Source organism: Oncorhynchus tshawytscha, linkage group LG15, assembly GCF_018296145.1.
Source record: "Oncorhynchus tshawytscha isolate Ot180627B linkage group LG15, Otsh_v2.0, whole genome shotgun sequence".
Taxonomy (NCBI): Eukaryota; Metazoa; Chordata; class Actinopteri; order Salmoniformes; family Salmonidae; genus Oncorhynchus; species Oncorhynchus tshawytscha.
The window spans coordinates 2,237,635-2,257,380 of NC_056443.1; the positions used below are offsets into that span (position 1 = coordinate 2,237,635).

At 40.2% G+C, this 19,746-nt stretch overlaps 3 gene segments (V, D, J or C); 1 reads left to right on the forward strand and 2 right to left on the reverse strand.

The window, feature by feature from the left end:
- Nucleotides 1-1,166: 1,166 nt before the first annotated feature.
- LOC112267816 lies at nt 1,167-3,089 on the reverse strand. The segment is given in 2 exon segments: nt 1,167-1,753; nt 2,614-3,089. Coding segments are annotated over 2 exon segments (402 nt in total).
- Nucleotides 3,090-4,174: 1,085 nt separating this feature from the next.
- LOC121839372 lies at nt 4,175-5,198 on the forward strand. The segment is given in 2 exon segments: nt 4,175-4,285; nt 4,412-5,198. Coding segments are annotated over 2 exon segments (396 nt in total).
- Nucleotides 5,199-5,880: 682 nt separating this feature from the next.
- On the reverse strand, nt 5,881-8,509 carry LOC121839371. The segment is given in 2 exon segments: nt 5,881-6,469; nt 8,426-8,509. Coding segments are annotated over 2 exon segments (333 nt in total).
- Between the last annotated feature and the right edge of the window lie 11,237 nt (nt 8,510-19,746).

Consider the following 19,746-nt stretch of genomic DNA (forward strand, 5'->3'; position numbering starts at 1 on the left):
ATGGAAGGCTGTGTGATCATGCTCTCTGCAGCCGATGTGAGTAAGACCTTTAAACAGGTCAACATTTTTAAGGCCGCAGGGCCAGACGGATTACCAGGACGTGTACTGCGAGCATGCGCTGACCAACTGGCAAGTCTCTTCACTGACACTTTCAACCTGTCCCTGTCTGAGTCATTAATACCAACATGTTTCAAGCAGACCACCATAGTGACTGTGCCCAAGAACACTAAGGTAACCTGCCTAAATGACTACCAACTCGTAGCACTCACGTCTGTAGCCATGAATTGCTTTGAAAGGCTGGTCACGGCTCACATCTACACCATCATCCCAGCAACCCTAGACCCACTCCAGTTTGCATACCGCCCCAACAGATCCACAAATGATGCAATCTCTATTGCACTCCACACTGCCCTTTCCCACCTGGACAAAAGGAACACTTATGTGAGAATGCTATTCATTGACTACAGCTCATCTGTAGATCAACACCATAGTGCCCTCAAAGCTCATCAATAAGCTAAGGACCATGGGAATAAACACCACCCTTTCCAGACTGTTCTCCTGCTACAGCATGGCAAGCAGTACCCCCAGGTGGTAAGTCTAGGTCAAGACATCTGCAACAGCTGATTCCCCCAAGCCATAAGACTCCTGAACATCTAGTCAAATCCTGGCTCCCAGTTCACCCATTCCCCCATGGCCAAGCTTCACTCCAACACCATAAATTGTTTGTCATCTATGCATAGTCACTGATAACTCTACCTAATGTACATAATAGGCAGAAGGTCTGTATCAGTTCCCCCCTGTGACTCTGTATCGGCTCCCCCCTGTATATAGTCTAACTATTGTTATTTTACTGCTGCTCTTTAATTACTTGTTACTTTTATCTCTTATTCTCATAAAAGCTGTGTTGTTGGTTAGGACTCTCGTAAGTAAGCATTTCTCTGTAAGGTCTACATCTGTTGTATTCGGCGCATGTGACTAGTAACATTTGATTTGATTTGCTGGTTGAAGATGATGTGGTTTCAAGTGAGAACATAAATAACTAAGCAATGACATTTAGGTCTGATAGTTTTCAAAGAAACTGTGAATCAGGCTTGATTAATGTATGTCTATACCATTCAACAACATTTAAGACTGCAGTCTAATTATTAAAAGAGACAACAGAAATATGTGTTCCAAAGGGAAATCTTTATTTTCATCTATTCATCAAAGCATCAAAGCAAACATTCCTACAGTATCTAATAGTAACAAAACAGAACTCATCAAATCTAATACCGATTCAATCTCAGTCTACAGAGAGGACTGACACATGAACTCAAGCAAAGCCCCCTGTTACTCGACATGTCAGTGATCAAAAGACAGAGAACATCTGATCTCAGAACAGAGTCAAAGCAGAGGAACCAGCAGCCTCTCTCCACAGGGGTGTGTGACTAGGGGGCCTACCCAGAACAGTCAGCCCTCCTCAAGGTCTTGGTGACTGGAGTCTGGGAATTCTGCTGGGCTTCACAGGTCACCTCTCCTGCCTTGGTCCACTCCTGGCCAGTGAGAGTCAGGGTGCTGCTCCAGCTGTACAGGCCATCCTTCTCCAGGACCGTAGGACTGGCCTCCTGCTTCTGGCTGGTCCCGTCCACTTCCCATCTTATGGTCCAGTCTGAGGGGAAGCCCTTGTTGGCCAGACACGTCAGTGTGGCTGTTGTTGTACTGGACAGCTCCTCACTAGAGGGGGGCAGGACGGTGAGGGTGGGCGCACTGTTACCTGGAACAAACAGAATACATCAACTAAGTAATTACAACAAGTACAGCAACACAGAGATTATCTCCATTAAGGTCCACAACCAAATAAAGTGAATTGGAAATGCCCTCTAAATATGAATGTAGAAGTTGGATTATTTAAAAGATGTGGAGAAAACACTAAAGTAATAGGATACAAAGCAGATTAATGAACCAAACAAGTATAAAGTGGTTAAATAACTAGAGTTACTAGTCATATGGTGTCATTTATACATGTAATACAGATATTGTTTAGGAATGGATCTGATCAGAACAACCTACTCATATTCTTTGTCTTTGTCTTCACACTAACAGTGAAGTCTACCATGAATACAATGCAACAATGATGAATACTATATAGAATACTATTCGTTTTTATACCACAATTAGGTGTAATATTATGCAATTTTACAAATCAGACATTCAAATAAACCTACAATTTATCATTTTGAGTCAATAAATATTTATTTGAAAGAAGGCTCATTCAAAATCTACATTTAACCAAAAATATTTGAGTTAAAGATAATAAAAATATAAATAAAGAATCGCACACAAACAGTAATACACAATGCAACAACTATATTCCATATTATTAAATAGTTATCATACTAGAACTCTCCTCTGCAATCCATCAAACCACACATTTAACTAAACACCTACATTTGAACATGTTAATTAAATAACATTTCATTTCAATGAAGGCTTAGTCAAAAGTAATTTTTTAAAATTATATTTTTTAGGAAGGAAAATATGAAAAATCGCAATATTTTCATATAGACGAAGTTTCACAAAGGAAAATACACCCAAAAAGAATCAGAAAGAAATATCAAAGAGCGTGTTACTTACTTCCAACATCTAGTCTGGTGCCGCTACCAAAAGTCCACCACAGTGATACAATCCCTATTACTGCTGGTGCAACAACCTCCTGCATGTTTGGCGCTCTTCATTTCTTTAGACTGTGGTTCATATAATTACTCTACTATAGTATGAATACATTTCAGAAATGAATTATTCTACTCAATGAGAAATAAAGTGTTTTTCATGTTGATTTCCTTAACATGGACCAAACCTGACTTTTTCTTGTACATCTCCTACTACTGTAGGTGCAGCATGTTTATTCATACAACCCATCTAAAATGTAGGCGAATCACTTTCATAGTTTAAAAGCAGGTCAGATTTGATTAGATGTAATAACATTCATATTCAAATTGGCCATAGTATGTGTAGGCCTTGTGTATTTTGTTTAAATCATCTAAAAAAGTTAAGTTGAAAATTCCTCAATATCAAGGCAAAATGTATAGAGAAATTGAAACACAACATCAAAAGGTGAATAAATAGTTAATTTTGTTCTTTACTTACTTCCAACATCAAGTCTGGTGCCGCTACCAAAAGTCCTCCACAGTGATACAATCACTATTAGTGCTGGTACAAAAACCTCTCTGTGTTGTGATGCTGCAGCTGTTACAGTGAAGTTACAGTTACACTCATACAGAATCATAATCAACACTAATACCCTTTAACATCTTCCAGGTAAAACAAACACTTCATATAAGCTGTTTCTAGATAATACAAATATGAATTGTATCTTAAATCCAGATAGTAGTATTTTTCCTTCCTCTGTGTATCAGGTTCTCCTAGTCTGGAGGTACAGTCCAGCATTAGATCAGTGTTGCTAGTATTCCTCCATATTGTCCATATGAAAGACAACAGCAGCAGCAGTAGTGATAGTGATCATGTTGTATATTCCTTTATTAAACATGTTGATCTCACATTTAACAGTGGAGGTAAAGTCACAGAGGACAGACAACACTACCAGAGGAATCCTAGCAGCTTTAGTTTAGAGAAGTGTTCACTAACTGATTAGAGGAACTTACATGAGAGACCGAGCATGAGTGAACAGACAGTTCATTATATCTGATCATCATCAGAATAATAATATAATGGTGGTGTGACATAAAAGTTACCATACATTAGTTATCAGATAAAACAGTTGCTGTTTGATGTTATTAAAGGGGCGACATGTAGCTAGCGGTTAGAGTGTTGGGCTAGTAACCGAAAGGTTGCTCGTTCAAATCCCCAGGCCGACATGGTGAAACATCTGTCGATGTTCCCTTTAGCAAGGCACTTAACCCTAATTGCTCCAGGGTCGCAGTTGATAATGGCAGATCTGGGCTGTGACCCCACTCTCTGAGGCTGTCTCAGGGGGAGTTGGGATATGAAAACATAAACATTTTTCATTTACACATGCTTGAAATAGGACAAATATAAGCACCACCTAGTTATTCTAAAAGAAAGCTCATGCAGGAGAAAATATATTCTGATGGGAGCCTACTTGGAAACTGATAAAGATTTGAAACATTCATTTGCATAATGCATCTGTCCTGCTGCTCTAAGAGCATTTATATCCCTGTGAGTTTAACACTTCATGACTGAGAGCTGTCCTTCATGACAACAGAACCCACAACAACCATGGCTTTCATCACCATCTTCATCTGGACACTTGTCTTCTACATACAAGGTATAAGAATTATGATTATCTAAGTAACAATAATTGAGTAAGTAATGCATGATTATCTCATAATAATGTATTCATTACATCATTTCAGATATGTTTTGTTTGTTTCTCTCACCATTCAATATTCAGAATCCAGAGGACAGTACACTCTGACTCAGACACCTGCAGTGAAAGCTGATGGCAATGGAGAGACGGTCAACATTGGCTGTAAACTCAGCAGTGGTATATACAGTAATTACCTGCACTGGTACCTACAGAGACCTGGAGAAGCTCCTAAACTCCTCATTTATCAGATAAACAACAAGTTCACTGGGACTCCATCTAGATTCAGTGGTAGTGGATCTGGGACTGACTTCACTCTGACCATCAGTGGAGTCCAGGCTGAAGATGCAGGAGATTACTACTGTCAGAGTTTACACTATCCCAACAGTGTTTGGGTGTTCACACAGTGATACAGAGCCGTACAAAAACCTCCCTCAGTCAGACTGCACAGTGACTGAGGGAGAAGAGACAGTGACATTGAACACTGATCAGTGACGAAACTTTGAATAACGTTAGAAACCTTCATTCAGATCACATGTTCTCCATCGTCATCAACAGTATCATCATCACCACCATCACCATCATCATCATGTCATGGTTGACTCATTATATTTGTCACAACCTGAAAGTACATCTATAAATGTTATTTGATGCTATAAAACACACACAATATCAGTCCATATTCAAGTGAGGTGATGTTACATCAGCATCAGCACCATAAAAAGAATCTCCATATGAACCTCACAACCAAACATGTGATGTGATCATCTAGCATTATATGAACTATCTTGATGAGCAGGTTACTGACTGTTACATTAGTGAATGAGACATGATGCTGGGCTCAAATATTAAAAATGTTTATGCACATATCTAATTTAAGTATGATGTCCATTTATTACTGATTACTTATGCATCTGTTATGTCTCCCACCCTGAATCAACCATACACGTTCAAACCAGTCCACTCCCCCCACATCTGGCCCAGCCCAGGATATTTCAGGCATTGAAACTGTTCATCTGCTAGACTGGAAGTTGTGGGAGTGAAACTAAAATTTACATAGACAGAGCTGGGTGGTCCTGCATGTCCCAGAATAGAGCTCTAATGTCACCAGATGTTCACTCTGTTACCAGGGTGTTAGAGGTAGAGAAGACTCTATGACTATCTTGCAGATGTGATACTGGTAATATTATGTGGACAACTTTTTAAATAAATGTATCTAAATGCAGGTGTGAGATATCGATCAAATGTTCAATAGCATTACATTATTGTATTTATAAATCTAGAAGTCAAGCAGGTCAAAAACTTCTGAGAAATATGAATAAAGAGTACCTACTGTACTACAAATGGCTAAACCTCTCCTGTTAATCTGTGAAAATAGTAGTATCCTTTGTTAGTATGAACTACCTGTTAATGACGTTGTGGTACATAAATAACTAAGCAATAAGGTTTAGGTCAGATAGTTTTCATAGAAACTGTGAGTCCTACTTTAAGAATATTTTTCTATGTCATTCAACATTTAAGACTCAAGTAAAATTATTGAAAGAGAAAACAACATATTTGTTTCTAAGATAAGTCTTTATTTTCATCTATTCATCAAAGCATCAAAGCAAACATTCCTACAGATTCTAATAGTTATATAACAGAAAACATCACATGTAACACTGATACAACATCAGTCTACAGAGAGGATTGACACATGAACTCAAGCAAAGCCCCCTGTTAGTCTACATGTCAGTGATCAATAAGACAGAGAACATCTGATCTCAGAACAGAGTCAAAGCAGAGGAACCAGCAGCCTCCCTCCACAGGGTTGTGTCACTGAGGGGTTCTACCCAGAACAGTCAGCCCTCCTCAAGGTCTTGGTGACTGGAGTCTGGGATTTCTGCTGGGCTTCACAGGTCACCTCTCCTGCCTTGGTCCACTCCTGGGCAGTGAGAGTCAGGGTGCTGCTCCAGCTGTACAGGCCATCCTTCTCCAGGACCGTAGGACTGGCCTCCTGCTTCTGGTTGGTCCCGTCCACTTTCCAGCTCAAGGTCCAGTCTGAGGGGAAGCCCTTGTTGGCCAGACACATCAGTGTGGCTGTTGTTGTACTGGACAGCTCCTCACTAGAGGGGGGCAGGACGGTGAGGGTGGGGGCACTGTTACCTGGAACAAACAGAACACATCAACTAAGTAATTACAACAAGTACAGCTTTAGTAAGAGATTATCTTCAGAAAAGTACTCATCAAAATATAGTGAATTGGAAATGCCATCTAAATATGAATGTAGAAGTTGGATTGTTGAAAAGATGTGGAGAAAACACTAAGGCAATTGATACAAAGCAGATTTATGAACCAAACAAGTATAAAGTGGTTAAATAACTAGAGTTACTAGTCATATGGTGTCAGTTATACATGTTATACAGATATGGTTTAGGAATGGATCTGATCAGAACAGCCGACTCATATTCATAGTATTTACATCACATATCAAACATATTGGATTATGAAGTCAGTTACAACCATAACTGAGATCCTTTGTCTTCACACTAACAGTGAAGTCTACCATGAACACAATGCAACAATGATGAATACTATATAAAATACCATTAGTTATTATACCAGAATTAGGAGTTATATTTTGCAATTATACAAATAAGACATGTATTTAAACCTAAAATGTATCATTTTGATTCAATAAATATTTATTTGAAAGAAGGCTCAGTCAAAATCTAAATTTAACCAACATTTTTTGAGTTAAAGACAATAAAAATATAACTAAACAAATCGCACACAAACAATAATACACAGTAATACACAATGCAACAACTATATTCCATATTATGAAATAGTTATCATACTAGAACTCTCCTCTGCAATCCATCAAACCACACATTTAAATAAACACCTACATTTGAACATGTTATTTAAATAACATTTCATTTGAAAGAAGGCTTAGTCAAAAGTAATTGAACAAAAATATATTTTTTAGGAAGTAAAATACGTAAAATAACAATATTTTCATGGAGACAGAGTTTCACAGAGTAAAATACCCCCCAAAATAATCAGAAAGAAATATCAAAGAGCGTGTTACTTACTTCCAACATCTAGTCTGGTGCCGCTACCAAAAGTGTACCACAGTGATACAATCCCTATTACTGCTGGTACAAAAACCTCCTGCATGTTTGGCACTCTTCATTTCTTTAGACTGTGGTTCAAATAATTAACTCTACTATAGTATGAATACATTTCAGAAACGAATTATTCTACTCAATGAGAAATAAAGTGTTTTTCATGTTGATTTCCTTAACATGGACCAAACCTGACTTTTTCTTGTAAATCTCCTACTACTGTAGGTGCAGCATGTTTATTCATACAACTAATCTAAAATGTAGGCTAACGAATTTCATAGTTTAAAGTCAGGTCAAATTTGATTAGATAATAACATTCATATTAAAATTGGCCATAGTATGTGTAGGCCTTGTGTATTTTGTTTAAATCATCTAAAAAAGTTAATTTGAAAAATCCTCAATATCAAGGCAAAACGTATAGAGAAATTGAAACACGACATCAAAAGGTGAATAAAGAGAGAGTTAATTTTGTTCTTTACTCACTTCCAACATCAAGTCTGGTACCGCTACCAAAAGTCCACCACAGTGATACAATCCCTATTACTGCTGGTACAAAAACCTCTCTGTGTTGTGATGCTGCAGCTGTTACAGTGAAGATCACTCATACAGAATCATAATCAACACAGATACACTTTAACATCTTCCAGGTAGAACAAACACTTCATATAAGCTGTTTCTAGATAATACAAATATGAATTGTATCTTAAATCCAGATAGTAGTATTTTTCCTTCCTCTGTGTATCAGGTTCTCCTAGTCTGGAGGTACAGTCCAGCATCAGATCAGTGTTGCTAGTATTCCTCCATATTGTCCATATGAAAGACAACAGCAGCAGCAGTAGTGATAGTGATCATGTTGATTATTCCTTTATTAAACATGTTGATCTCACATTTAACAGTGGAGGTAAAGTCACAGAGGACAGACAACACTACCAGAGGAATCCTAGCAGCTTTAGTTTAGAGAAGTGTTCACTAACTGATTAGAGGAACTTACATGAGAGACCGAGCATGAGTGAACAGACAGTTCATTATATCTGATCATCATCAGAATAATAATATAATGGTGGTGTGACATAAAAGTTACCATACATTAGTCATCAGATAAAACAGTTGCTGTTTGATGTTATTAAAGGGGCAGCAGGTAGCTAGCGGTTAGAGTGTTGGGCCAGTAACTGAAAGGTCACGATTTCAAATATCTCGGTCGACAAGGAAAATGTGAAAAATGTGTTGATGTACCTTTGAACAAGGCACTGGCAAACCCTGGTCTCGAACCTACTCTCCAAGGATGACTCAAGGGGAGTTGGAATATGCAAAAAAACACATTTCCAATTCACAAATGGGCATAAAACAAACGTGTACATGTGGGAAATAGGACAAATGTAAGCACCCACCTAATTATTATAAAAGAAAGCTCAACCAAGCCAAAATATATACTGATGGGATACTACTTGGAACCTGAAATAGATTTGAAACATTAATTTGCATAGTGCATCTTCCCTGCTGCTCTAAGAGCATTTATATCCCTGTGAGTTTAACACTTCATGTCTGAGAGCTGTTCTTCATGACAACAGAACCCACAACAACCATGACTTTTATCACCATCTTCATCTGGACACTTGCTTTCTGCTTTCAAGGTTACAATTTTCAGAATGTTTTGTTGAAAATGAATTAAATCTACACCGTCGACATCTATATCAATGTTACTATTTCTATTCAGAATTATTCATTACTATATGTAATATTTCATTTATAGAAATGTTTTTATTCTCTGTTTCAGAATCCAGAGGACAGTACACTGTGATTCAGACTCCTACAGTGAAAGCTGTTCTGCCAAGACAGACAGTCACTCTTGACTGTAAAACCAGCAGTGATGTGCATGGTGGTTACTGTCTAGCCTGGTACCACCAGAAACCTGGAGGAGCTCCTAAACTGGATCTGGGAGTGACTTCACTCTGACCATCAGTGGAGTCCAGGCTGAAGATGCAGGAGATTACTACTGTCAGAGTTTACACTGGCCTGGTAGCACTCGGTGGTTCACACAGTGATACAGAGTCGTATTAAAACCTCCCTCAGTCAGACTGCACAGTGACTGTACTGATACAGCTGGGACCTACTGCAGGTGCTGAGGGGAGGAGATGATCCAGTACAATTACGCAATGTGTAGTAGAGATGAACAACAATAGAGTCAAACTAAAGCTATGTCTAGAAGACCTTAGATCATAACTGATCACTAAATGTTTCTCCTGACTATTAACTACATGTTGACTCTGTTGAGTAACTCAAGGAAAACCATCAACCAATCTGGATAGAGATGATGTGCAAAGATCCAAATCCCTAAAGATGACCTGTGCTTTAAATAGATAGAATTTAATCAATATGATTCGAAGACATACAATAAAGCCCTAAACATTACCCATACATCCTCCCTCACACCACTGTGGTAGTTCCAGAGAGCAGCAGGTGAAGCAGGAGACTGGAGATGTCAGAGCTCTGGAGATCTCCCTTTCAGATCAATCAGTCAGCAGCACTACAGTCCACACAGGCTGCAGTTACTGAGCCTGACCACTCGAGGGAGACATAGAGCAGCTACTATCTAATAACACATTAATAACAATATGCTCCATTTGTAGATGTCTACAATCAATGCATCAGTCCCCATTCAGCACTTATATCAGAAACCATGTCAGTCGTTACATAGCTATCAGGATTCTACATCACATCAGTTTGACTGTCCAGGAAGACTATTTACACATTTTATTTTTTTATTTAACTTTTATTTAACTAGGCTGTCAGTTAAGAACCAATTCTTATTTACAATGACGGCCTACCCCGGCCAAACGCTGATGACGCTGGGTCAATTGTGAGCCCCCATATATAGGACACTTTGCATTAGCAGCACATGCTGCAGTGCTCTGGGAGTGTTTATAGCCCTGTGAGTTTAACACTTCATGACTGAGAGCTGTCCTTCAGGACAACAGAACCTACAACAACCATGACTTTTATCACCGTCTTCATATGTATATTTTCCCTGTGTCTCCAAGGTAATATATTTGACAGTAAATGATGCAAACCATTGCAATATTAGGCTATATAACCTTATTACAGTTTAAGAAAATAATCTATATGGACAAATAAATGAACAATTTAATGCTGAACAATTTAACAGTGAAAACTGTTTCAGTGGGTCACTCATTAACATTCATCTGTAAGACCAGCAGTGCTGAAAACAGTAACATCTATGGACAGGGGATGGCCTGTTATCAATAGAAACCTGGAGGAGCTCCTAAATACCTTGTATACTGAGCAAAAACCATTCAGTCTTGGACTCCATCTAGATTCAGTGGCAGTGGATCTGGGAGTGACTTCACTCTGACCATCAATGGAGTCCAGGCTGAAGATGCAGGAGATTACTGCTGTCAGAGGTTATACAACCCCAACTAGGTCTGGGTGTTCACACAGTGATACAGAGTCGTACAAAAACCTCCCTCGGTCAGACAGCTCTATGGTAGTTCCAGAGAGCAGCCGGCTCTGGAGATCTCCACTTTAGATCAGTTGGGCTACCGAGTGGCGCAGCAGTCTAAGGCACTGCATCTCAATGCTAGAGGCGTCACTACAGATGCTGGTTCAATCCCGGGCTGAATCACAAACAGCAGTGATCAGGAGTCCCATAGGGCGGCACACAATTGTCCCGGGGTAGGCTGTCATCGGAATAAATTATTTGTTCTTAACTGACTTGCCTAAGTAGTAATTTAAAAATATATATATGTTTTTAAATGAAGTCAGTCAGCAGCATTTAAGTCTTTGAATGCCAAGTTAACAAACAGATCACCGGCCATTTTGAATCCAACTGTACCTTCTCCGCTGTGCAATCCGGTTTCCGAGCTGGTCACGGGTGCACCTCAGCAGCGCTCAAGGTACTAAACGATATCATAACCGCCATCGATAAAAGACAGTACTGTGCAGCCGTCTTCATCGACCTTGCCAAGGCTTTGGACTCTGTTAATCACCGTATTCTTGTCGGCAGACTCAACAGCCTTGGTTTCTCAAATCACTGCCTCTCCTGGTTCACCAACTACTTCTCAGATAGAGTTCAATGTGTCAAATCGGAGGGCCTGTTGTCCGGAACTCTGGCAGTCTCTATGGGGGTAGCACAGGGTTAAATTCTCGGGCTGACTTTTTTCTCTGTATATATCATGATATCAGTGATTCCTTGATCCACCTCTACGCAGACGACACCATTCTGTACACATCTGGCCCTTATTTGGACACTGTGTGAACAAACCTCCTAACAAGCTTCAATGCCATACCACTCTACTTCCATGGACAACAACTGTTCTTAAACGCTAGTAAAACTAAATGCATCCTCTTCAACCGATCGCTGCCCGCACCCGCCCACCTGACTAGCATCACTACTCTGGACGGTTCTGACTTAGAATATATGGACAACTACAAATACCTACGACTACAAATTAAATTGCTGGATTGTAAACTCTCCTTCCAGACTCATATTAAACTAAAATAAATCGAGGGGGGGACAAAATGGCGCCGTAGAGAGAACACAGTGTTTCAGCGAGCTCTCGTGGCATTCGTAAATTTATATTCTTACATTAATCTCCTAGCTTGAAAAAGTGGTAGAATTGGCTAAATAAGTTACCATATAATGAGTCTTGACGACTATTTCGCAAAAATCTCCGACAACATGCCCAATAGAACTACTAAGAAGTCGACCAAAACCACCACCCCTGTGGATGTGCATGAGGAGCTAGCTAACGTTAGCGAAGCTAACACCATTGCGGATCCAGGCACAATGGACCTGATGATTCAAAAGATGACTGATAACATTACTAAAGTGATCGATGCTAAGATAAGAACGGTCTTGGAAGCAATAGCAGGCCATTCAGCTGAAATACAGAGCGTTGTGGAACGTGTTGTTGAGGCGGAAGGGAGAATTGCTGCAGTGGAAACTTCAACTACATCTATGGACGCTAAGATAAAAGCACTTGAGAAACAGGTGCGCGAAATGGCGGAGCACATTGACGACTTGGATAATCGAGGACGCAGATGCAATATTCGTGTTGTGGGACTCCCGGAAAATTCTGAAGGGACACGTTCAGTAAAATTCTTTGAGGAATGGATCCCTGGCTACCTACAAATGGACACTAAGGCTGGTCGTGTGAAGCTGGACAGAGCCCATCGCTCTCAAGCACCGATACCCGGTCCCAATCAGCGCCCACGGCCGGTGGTTATAAAGTTCCACAACTTCACCGACAAGCAGCGCGTCATGGATGCGGCTAGAAACATCGGCTCTGATGGTAGTCAACATAAAGGTCCAAAGGTCTCATTCTTCAATGATTATTCCACAGCGGTTGTACGAAGACGCAAAGCGTTTGATGAGGCGAAGGCTCGACTCAGGAGAATGAAGATGGACTACGCACTGTTGTACCCGGCCACATTGAAGATTATGGTCAACGGATCACCTAAAAGCTCTACACACCTGAAGAGGCTGCTGCGTTTATTGACTCTCTCGGGTAAATAACTTTAAGCTGCACCTCCACAGCATTGAATAACTTTGTTTATTTTTGGTTGAATCTGATCATGAAACAGTGGTGTGAGTCCTCACGTACTCCGGCTCAGTAATATTCGTATCTTTATTATTTTTCTTGCTAAAGTAATAGCCGCTATAGCTCAGGCTGAGATATGTGTGAATCCATATTGGTGCCCAGGCTTGGTTTTAGGTGGAAGAGCCTCAATCTTCTTCTATTGATTTTCTTTTCCATATACAGTGCCTTGCGAAAGTATTCGGCCCCCTTGAACTTTGCGACCTTTTGCCACATTTCAGGCTTCAAACATAAAGATATAAAACTGTATTTTTTTGTGAAGAATCAACAACAAGTGGGACACAATCATGAAGTGGAACGACATTTATTGGATATTTCAAACTTTTTTAACAAATCAAAAACTGAAATATTGGGCGTGCAAAATTATTCAGCCCCCTTAAGTTAATACTTTGTAGCGCCACCTTTTGCTGCGATTACAGCTGTAAGTCGCTTGGGGTATGTCTATCAGTTTTGCACATCGAGACTGAAATTTTTTCCCATTCCTCCTTGCAAAACAGCTCGAGCTCAGTGAGGTTGGATGGAGAGCATTTGTGAACAGCAGTTTTCAGTTCTTTCCACAGATTCTCGATTGGATTCAGGTCTGGACTTTGACTTGGCCATTCTAACACCTGGATATGTTTATTTTTGAACAATTCCATTGTAGATTTCGCTTTATGTTTTGGATCATTGTCTTGTTGGAAGACAAATCTCCGTCCCAGTCTCAGGTCTTTTGCAGACTCCATCAGGTTTTCTTCCAGAATGGTCCTGTATTTGGCTCCATCCATCTTCCCATCAATTTTAACCATCTTCCCTGTCCCTGCTGAAGAAAAGTAGGCCCAAACCATGATGCTGCCACCACCATGTTTGACAGTGGGGATGGTGTGTTCAGGGTGATGAGCTGTGTTGCTTTTACACCAAACATAACATTTTGCATTGTTGCCAAAAAGTTCAATTTTGGTTTCATCTGACCAGAGCACCTTCTTCCACATGTTTGGTGTGTCTCCCAGGTGGCTTGTGGCAAACTTTAAACAACACTTTTTATGGATATCTTTAAGAAATGGCTTTCTTCTTGCCACTCTTCCATAAAGGCCAGATTTGTGCAATATACGACTGATTGTTGTCCTATGGACAGAGTCTCCCACCTCAGCTGTAGATCTCTGCAGTTCATCCAGAGTGATCATGGGCCTCTTGGCTGCATCTCTGATCAGTCTTCTCCTTGTATGAGCTGAAAGTTTAGAGGGACGGCCAGGTCTTGGTAGATTTGCAGTGGTCTGATACTCCTTCCATTTCAATATTATCGCTTGCGCAGTGCTCCTTGGGATGTTTAAAGCTTGGGAAATCTTTTTGTATCCAAATCCGGCTTTAAACTTCTTCACAACAGTATCTCGGACCTGCCTGGTGTGTTCCTTGTTCTTCATGATGCTCTCTGCGCTTTTAACGGACCTCTGAGACTATCACAGTGCAGGTGCATTTATACGGAGACTTGATTACACACAGGTGGATTGTATTTATCATCATTAGTCATTTAGGTCAACATTGGATCATTCAGAGATCCTCACTGAACTTCTGGAGAGAGTTTGCTGCACTGAAAATAAAGGGGCTGAATAATTTTGCACGCCCAATTTTTCAGATTTTGATTTGTTAAAAAAGTTTGAAATATCCAATAAATGTCGTTCCACTTCATGATTGTGTCCCACTTGTTGTTGATTCTTCACAAAAAAATACAGTTTTATATCTTTATGTTTGAAGCCTGAAATGTGGCAAAAGGTCGCAAAGTTCAAGGGGGCCGAATACTTTCGCAAGGCACTGTATATGAACATGGCGATAAGCCAGGAAAGTACTTGGCATACCTAGCTAAAAAGAGGGCTGACTCTCAGTCAATTGCTACTATTACTGATTCTGATGGTAATCATTTATATGAAAATAAATTGATAAGTGACTCATTTAAGAAATTTTATACAAACCTTTATGCCTCAGAACTGCCAAAGGATGCACCCAAATTAATGGAGAACTTCTTTTGTAAGATTGAGCTCCCTACTATCTCCGAAGAGCAGAGGTCCCTCCTTAATGCCCCTATTACCAAGGAAGAGATAATGTTCGCAATTAAGAATCTGCAAAATGGTAAGGCCCCAGGACCAGATGGGTTTTGTAGTGAGTTCTATAAAGAGTTCCATGGCCTGATACTTGAGCCATTGCGTGATATGTTTAACCACTCATTTTCAAATGACCAACTCCCTCAAACGCTGAGAGAAGCCAACATTTCACTTATTCTCAAAAAGGGAAAATGTCCAGAGTCTTGATCCTCATACAGACCAATTTCCCTTCTGAATGTGGATAGAAAATTGCTTTCTAAAATTCTAGCCACAAGATTAGAGGACTCACTGCCACTAATTGTGAAAGGAGACCAAACTGGCTTCATTAGGGGCCGTAAGTCATGCAACAACGTCAGGCGGCTTCTTAATGTAATTCAAGCTTACCAACAAAGTGCTGTGGATGGTCTTGTGCTCTCCCTAGATGCTGAGAAAGCATTTGATCGTGTGGAGTGGTCTTACCTATTATTTGCTCTAAATAAATTTGGTCTGGGGGACAACTTTATAAAATGGGTGAAAGTTTTATATGATGATCCTCAGGCTGCTGTCCTTACTAATGGGCTACAGTCAAATAGCTTCTCTATACACAGAGGTACCAGACAGGGCTGTCCTTTATCCCCCCTCCTCTTTGCACTCGTTATGGAACCATTGGCCGAGGCCATCAGGGTAACGCCTGCTATACAGGGGCTGCTCATTGGTGATGTTCACCATAAAATAAGCTTGTATGCTGATGATGTCCTGATATTCATCTCTAGTCCCGAGACTTCAATTACATCTCTTATTAATATTATTGAATTATTCAGCGAATTCTCAGGCTACAAGATTAACCTTACTAAGTCAGAGGCTATGCCACTTGGTAGCCTACACTCTGTACCTAATACTTCTCCCCCCTTCCCTTTTAAATGGTCTCCCTCAGGTTTCATGTATCTGGGTATATTTGTAACTCCTAAATTCCAGCTAATGTACAAAGCCAATTTTGTTCCCTTGTTTGATACAATAAGACAGGATCTGGATCGCTGGAACTCTCTCCCGATTTCTTGGTTGGGTAGAATATCCCTCTTGAAAATGAACATTTTACCTAGACTACTTTACCCAATCCAAATGATCCCAGTATTACTCTCCAATAAGGTAATAAAGGATGTAAATGGATGGCTAAGTTCCTTTATATGGAGTAAACGCAAGCCAAGACTTAAGATGGCAATATTGCAGCTGCCAAGTTCTATGGGTGGCTTGGACCTGCCCAATATCAGGTTCTATCAATGGTGTGCCCACCTTTGTTATATTTCTGACTGGATCACAAATGATGACTCCTCTATTTGGTTAGACATTGAGACTTCTCTTTCAAAATACCCCTTACAGGATCTTTTATTTTTCAGAAGTTTCAAGTCTGTGGAAGATCACTGCAATAATCCTGTTACACTTAACACACTCAAAGTATGGAGGTCAGTTCAACGCTTCCTGGGAAGGTCCAAACTAACCTCTGCTCTTACCCCAATTCTTAACAACCCAGATTTCAGTCCAGGATTGCTGGATGCTGGCTTTAACTTATGGCTTAATAAGGGCATACGCAGGCTAAATCTTATTTGCTGATAAGATTTTGTTGTCATTTGAGCAGATGGTCGAGAAATATCGACTCCCAAAGCAGGACTTTTTCCGCTTCCTACAAGTAAGACATTATATTCTGAAGAGCACCACCTTAATTGGTAACCCTGATGTGTCTGTCATTGAAAGAATGCTTTTTTTTCCCACAAAGGAAAATGTCTGTAAGTCTGTTTTATGATACTTTAAGGTCCTTTTCTGCTGTCAACACACGGAGGGTGAAACAAGTGTGGGAGAATGAATTGTCTGTTACTATTGACGAAGAGATGTGGGAGGACATTTGGAGATATGCAAAAACAATATCTATATGTAACCGTACTAGAGCAATCCAATTAAGAATAATACACAGATTGCATATATCCCCAAATCGCAGACATGCTTTTAGCCCCACTTCCTCTTCCCTCAGTGTCTTAAATGCAAAACTGATACAGGCACCCTAACACATTGTTTATGGTCATGTACCAAAATACAAAGATACTGGTCTGGTGTTCTGCAAGAAATTGAAAAGATCCTAGGGGTTGATCTAGAATTGGACCCAGTTTCTTTACTGTTAGGTCTCCCTAGTAGGCATGTTACTTCTGTCGGTAAAAGGAGGCTTTACAACATCCTTACCTTCGCAGCGAGGAAAAACATCTTTTTACAGTGGATTAGTGATAAGGTTCCTTCTATTAAAGATTGGCATAAGATACTATTTGAATGGGTGCCTCTGGAATATCTGACATGTACATTGCATTCTAAAACAGACCAGTTCTACAAAGTATGGGAACCTTATCTAAATTACCTAGAACCTGAGGTATCAGCTATTATGCTGCAAGGATTCTCTTAGAATGGCGGGGATCTATGTATTTCAGAACTACACTGTACGCTCCATGTGTGGAACCTAACCTCTTGGTTTAAACTGAGCTTTTTTGTTTAATTTCTGTTTGTAAGTTTGTTTAAAATGTATGTATTGAGAGACGCAATGATGGTGATGGGGTGAGAGAAGCACCGAGCGGGAAGAGGAAAATGGTATGTATGTATGGGTGTGTATATGTGTGTGTGTGCGTGCGTGTATGTATGCGTATGTGTGTGTATAATCATGGGTATATGTATGTGTGTGTATGTATGTGTATATATATGCACGTAGATATGTGTAAGTGGGTGCTGTTTTTCTTGTTTTTGTTCTGTGTGCTTTGTCTCTGTTGTTGTATCTCTTAATATGGGTGAAAATTGTGAAATTCCAATAAAAATACTGTTACAAAAAAACCTAAAATAAATCCATAATTAAATCCAGAATCGGCTTCCTATTTGTCAACAAGACCTCCTTCACCCACTGATAAGGGAATTTATATGTTTAAAGTAATGACTAAAGAATTCCACCCTGAAACGTATAAGACTATATTCCAGTCATACATGTGTGGGACAAGTTAAGAGGGAGAAATATGTGGAAAAAACAGAGACTACACATGATAACTCTGAAAAAACTGACAACAGGAGGGCCCTTTCAAGGCCTCTCTAATCTAGGAAGGAGAGGAGAGAACGGCGAGAAACTGCCAAGGCTGGTAGAAAAGTGATGTCTGTGTGTGTGTGTGTGTGTGTGTGTGTGTGTGTGTGTGTGTGTGTGTGTGTGTGTGTGTGTGTGTGTGTGTGTGTGTGCGTGCGTGTGTGCGTAGAGGGAGTTATAAAGACTGTTCAAATTTTGGTTGACTTGAGATCTCTCCTGAATAAACTACAACGAACCTTTTGCAGAATCTGAGATTTGCCTAATTCTTATTAACCCTACCTTTACAACCTAGGGGGAATTGGTCAAAGCTATAGTGATTGTTATCATCATTGGGATTGAAAATTCTCGTGACACTCACGCTGCCAAACATACTCTCATAAAACTGACTATCCTACCGATCCTCGTCTTCAGCAATGTCATTTACAAAATAGCCTCCAACACTCTACACAGCAAACTGGATGCAGTCTATCACAGTGCCATCCATTTTGTCACCAAAGCCCCATATACCACCCACAACAGCGACCTGAATGCTCTCGTCGGCTGGCCCTCGCTACTTATTCGTCGCCAGACCCACTGGCTCCAGGTCATCTACAAGTCTTTGCTAGGTAAAGCTCCGCCTTATCTCAGCTCACTGGTCACCATAACAACACCCACCCGTAGCACGCGCTCCAGCAGGTATATCTCACTGGTCATCCCCAAAGCCAATTCCTCCTTTGGTTGTCTTTCCTTCCAGTTCTCTGTTGCCAATGACTGGAACAATTTGCAAAAATCTCTGTAGCTGGGGTCTTATATCTCCCTCTCTAACTTTAAGCATCAGCTGTCTGAGCAGCTTACCAATCACTGTACCTGTACACAGCCAATCTGTAAATAGCACACCCGACTACCTCATCTCCATATTATTACTTACCCTCTTGCTCTTTTGCACCCCAGTATCTCTACTTGCACATCATCATCTGCACATCTATCACTCCAGTATTAATGCTAAATTGTAATTATTTTCGCCTCTAGGGCCTATTTATTGCCTACCTTCCTACTCTTCTACATTTGCACACACTGTACATGGATTTTTCCATTTTTCTTTTCTTTTGTGTTGTTGCCTGTACATTTGTTTATGTGTAACTCTGTGTTGTTGTTTTTGTCACACTGCTTTGACTCATCTTGGCCAGGTCGCAGTTGTAAATGAGAACTTGTTCTCAACTGGCCTACCTGGTTAAATAAAGGTGAAATAAATAGAGGAATTGATCAGAGAAACCTGCATGATATAAGTGTCCATCTCATTACACTTTTTGTATTTGATCTCTGCCCTGTAGGTGACAGGAAATCCACATACTCTTTCTACCATATCCTATATCCGCTACATGATTTATGTTAGATTATTATTTTCGACGGAACGTTGGTGGAACGCCGCAGCGATGTGTCTCTCCAACAGCACCCTGGAGAGGCGCACTGGGAATGGACAAGCAAAATGTTTTGCGCTCCTGCCTTTGTCAAAGTGGGCACTGCTTATCATAGGGCTGCATCAGCGCTCACCTAAAAAGCCCATATG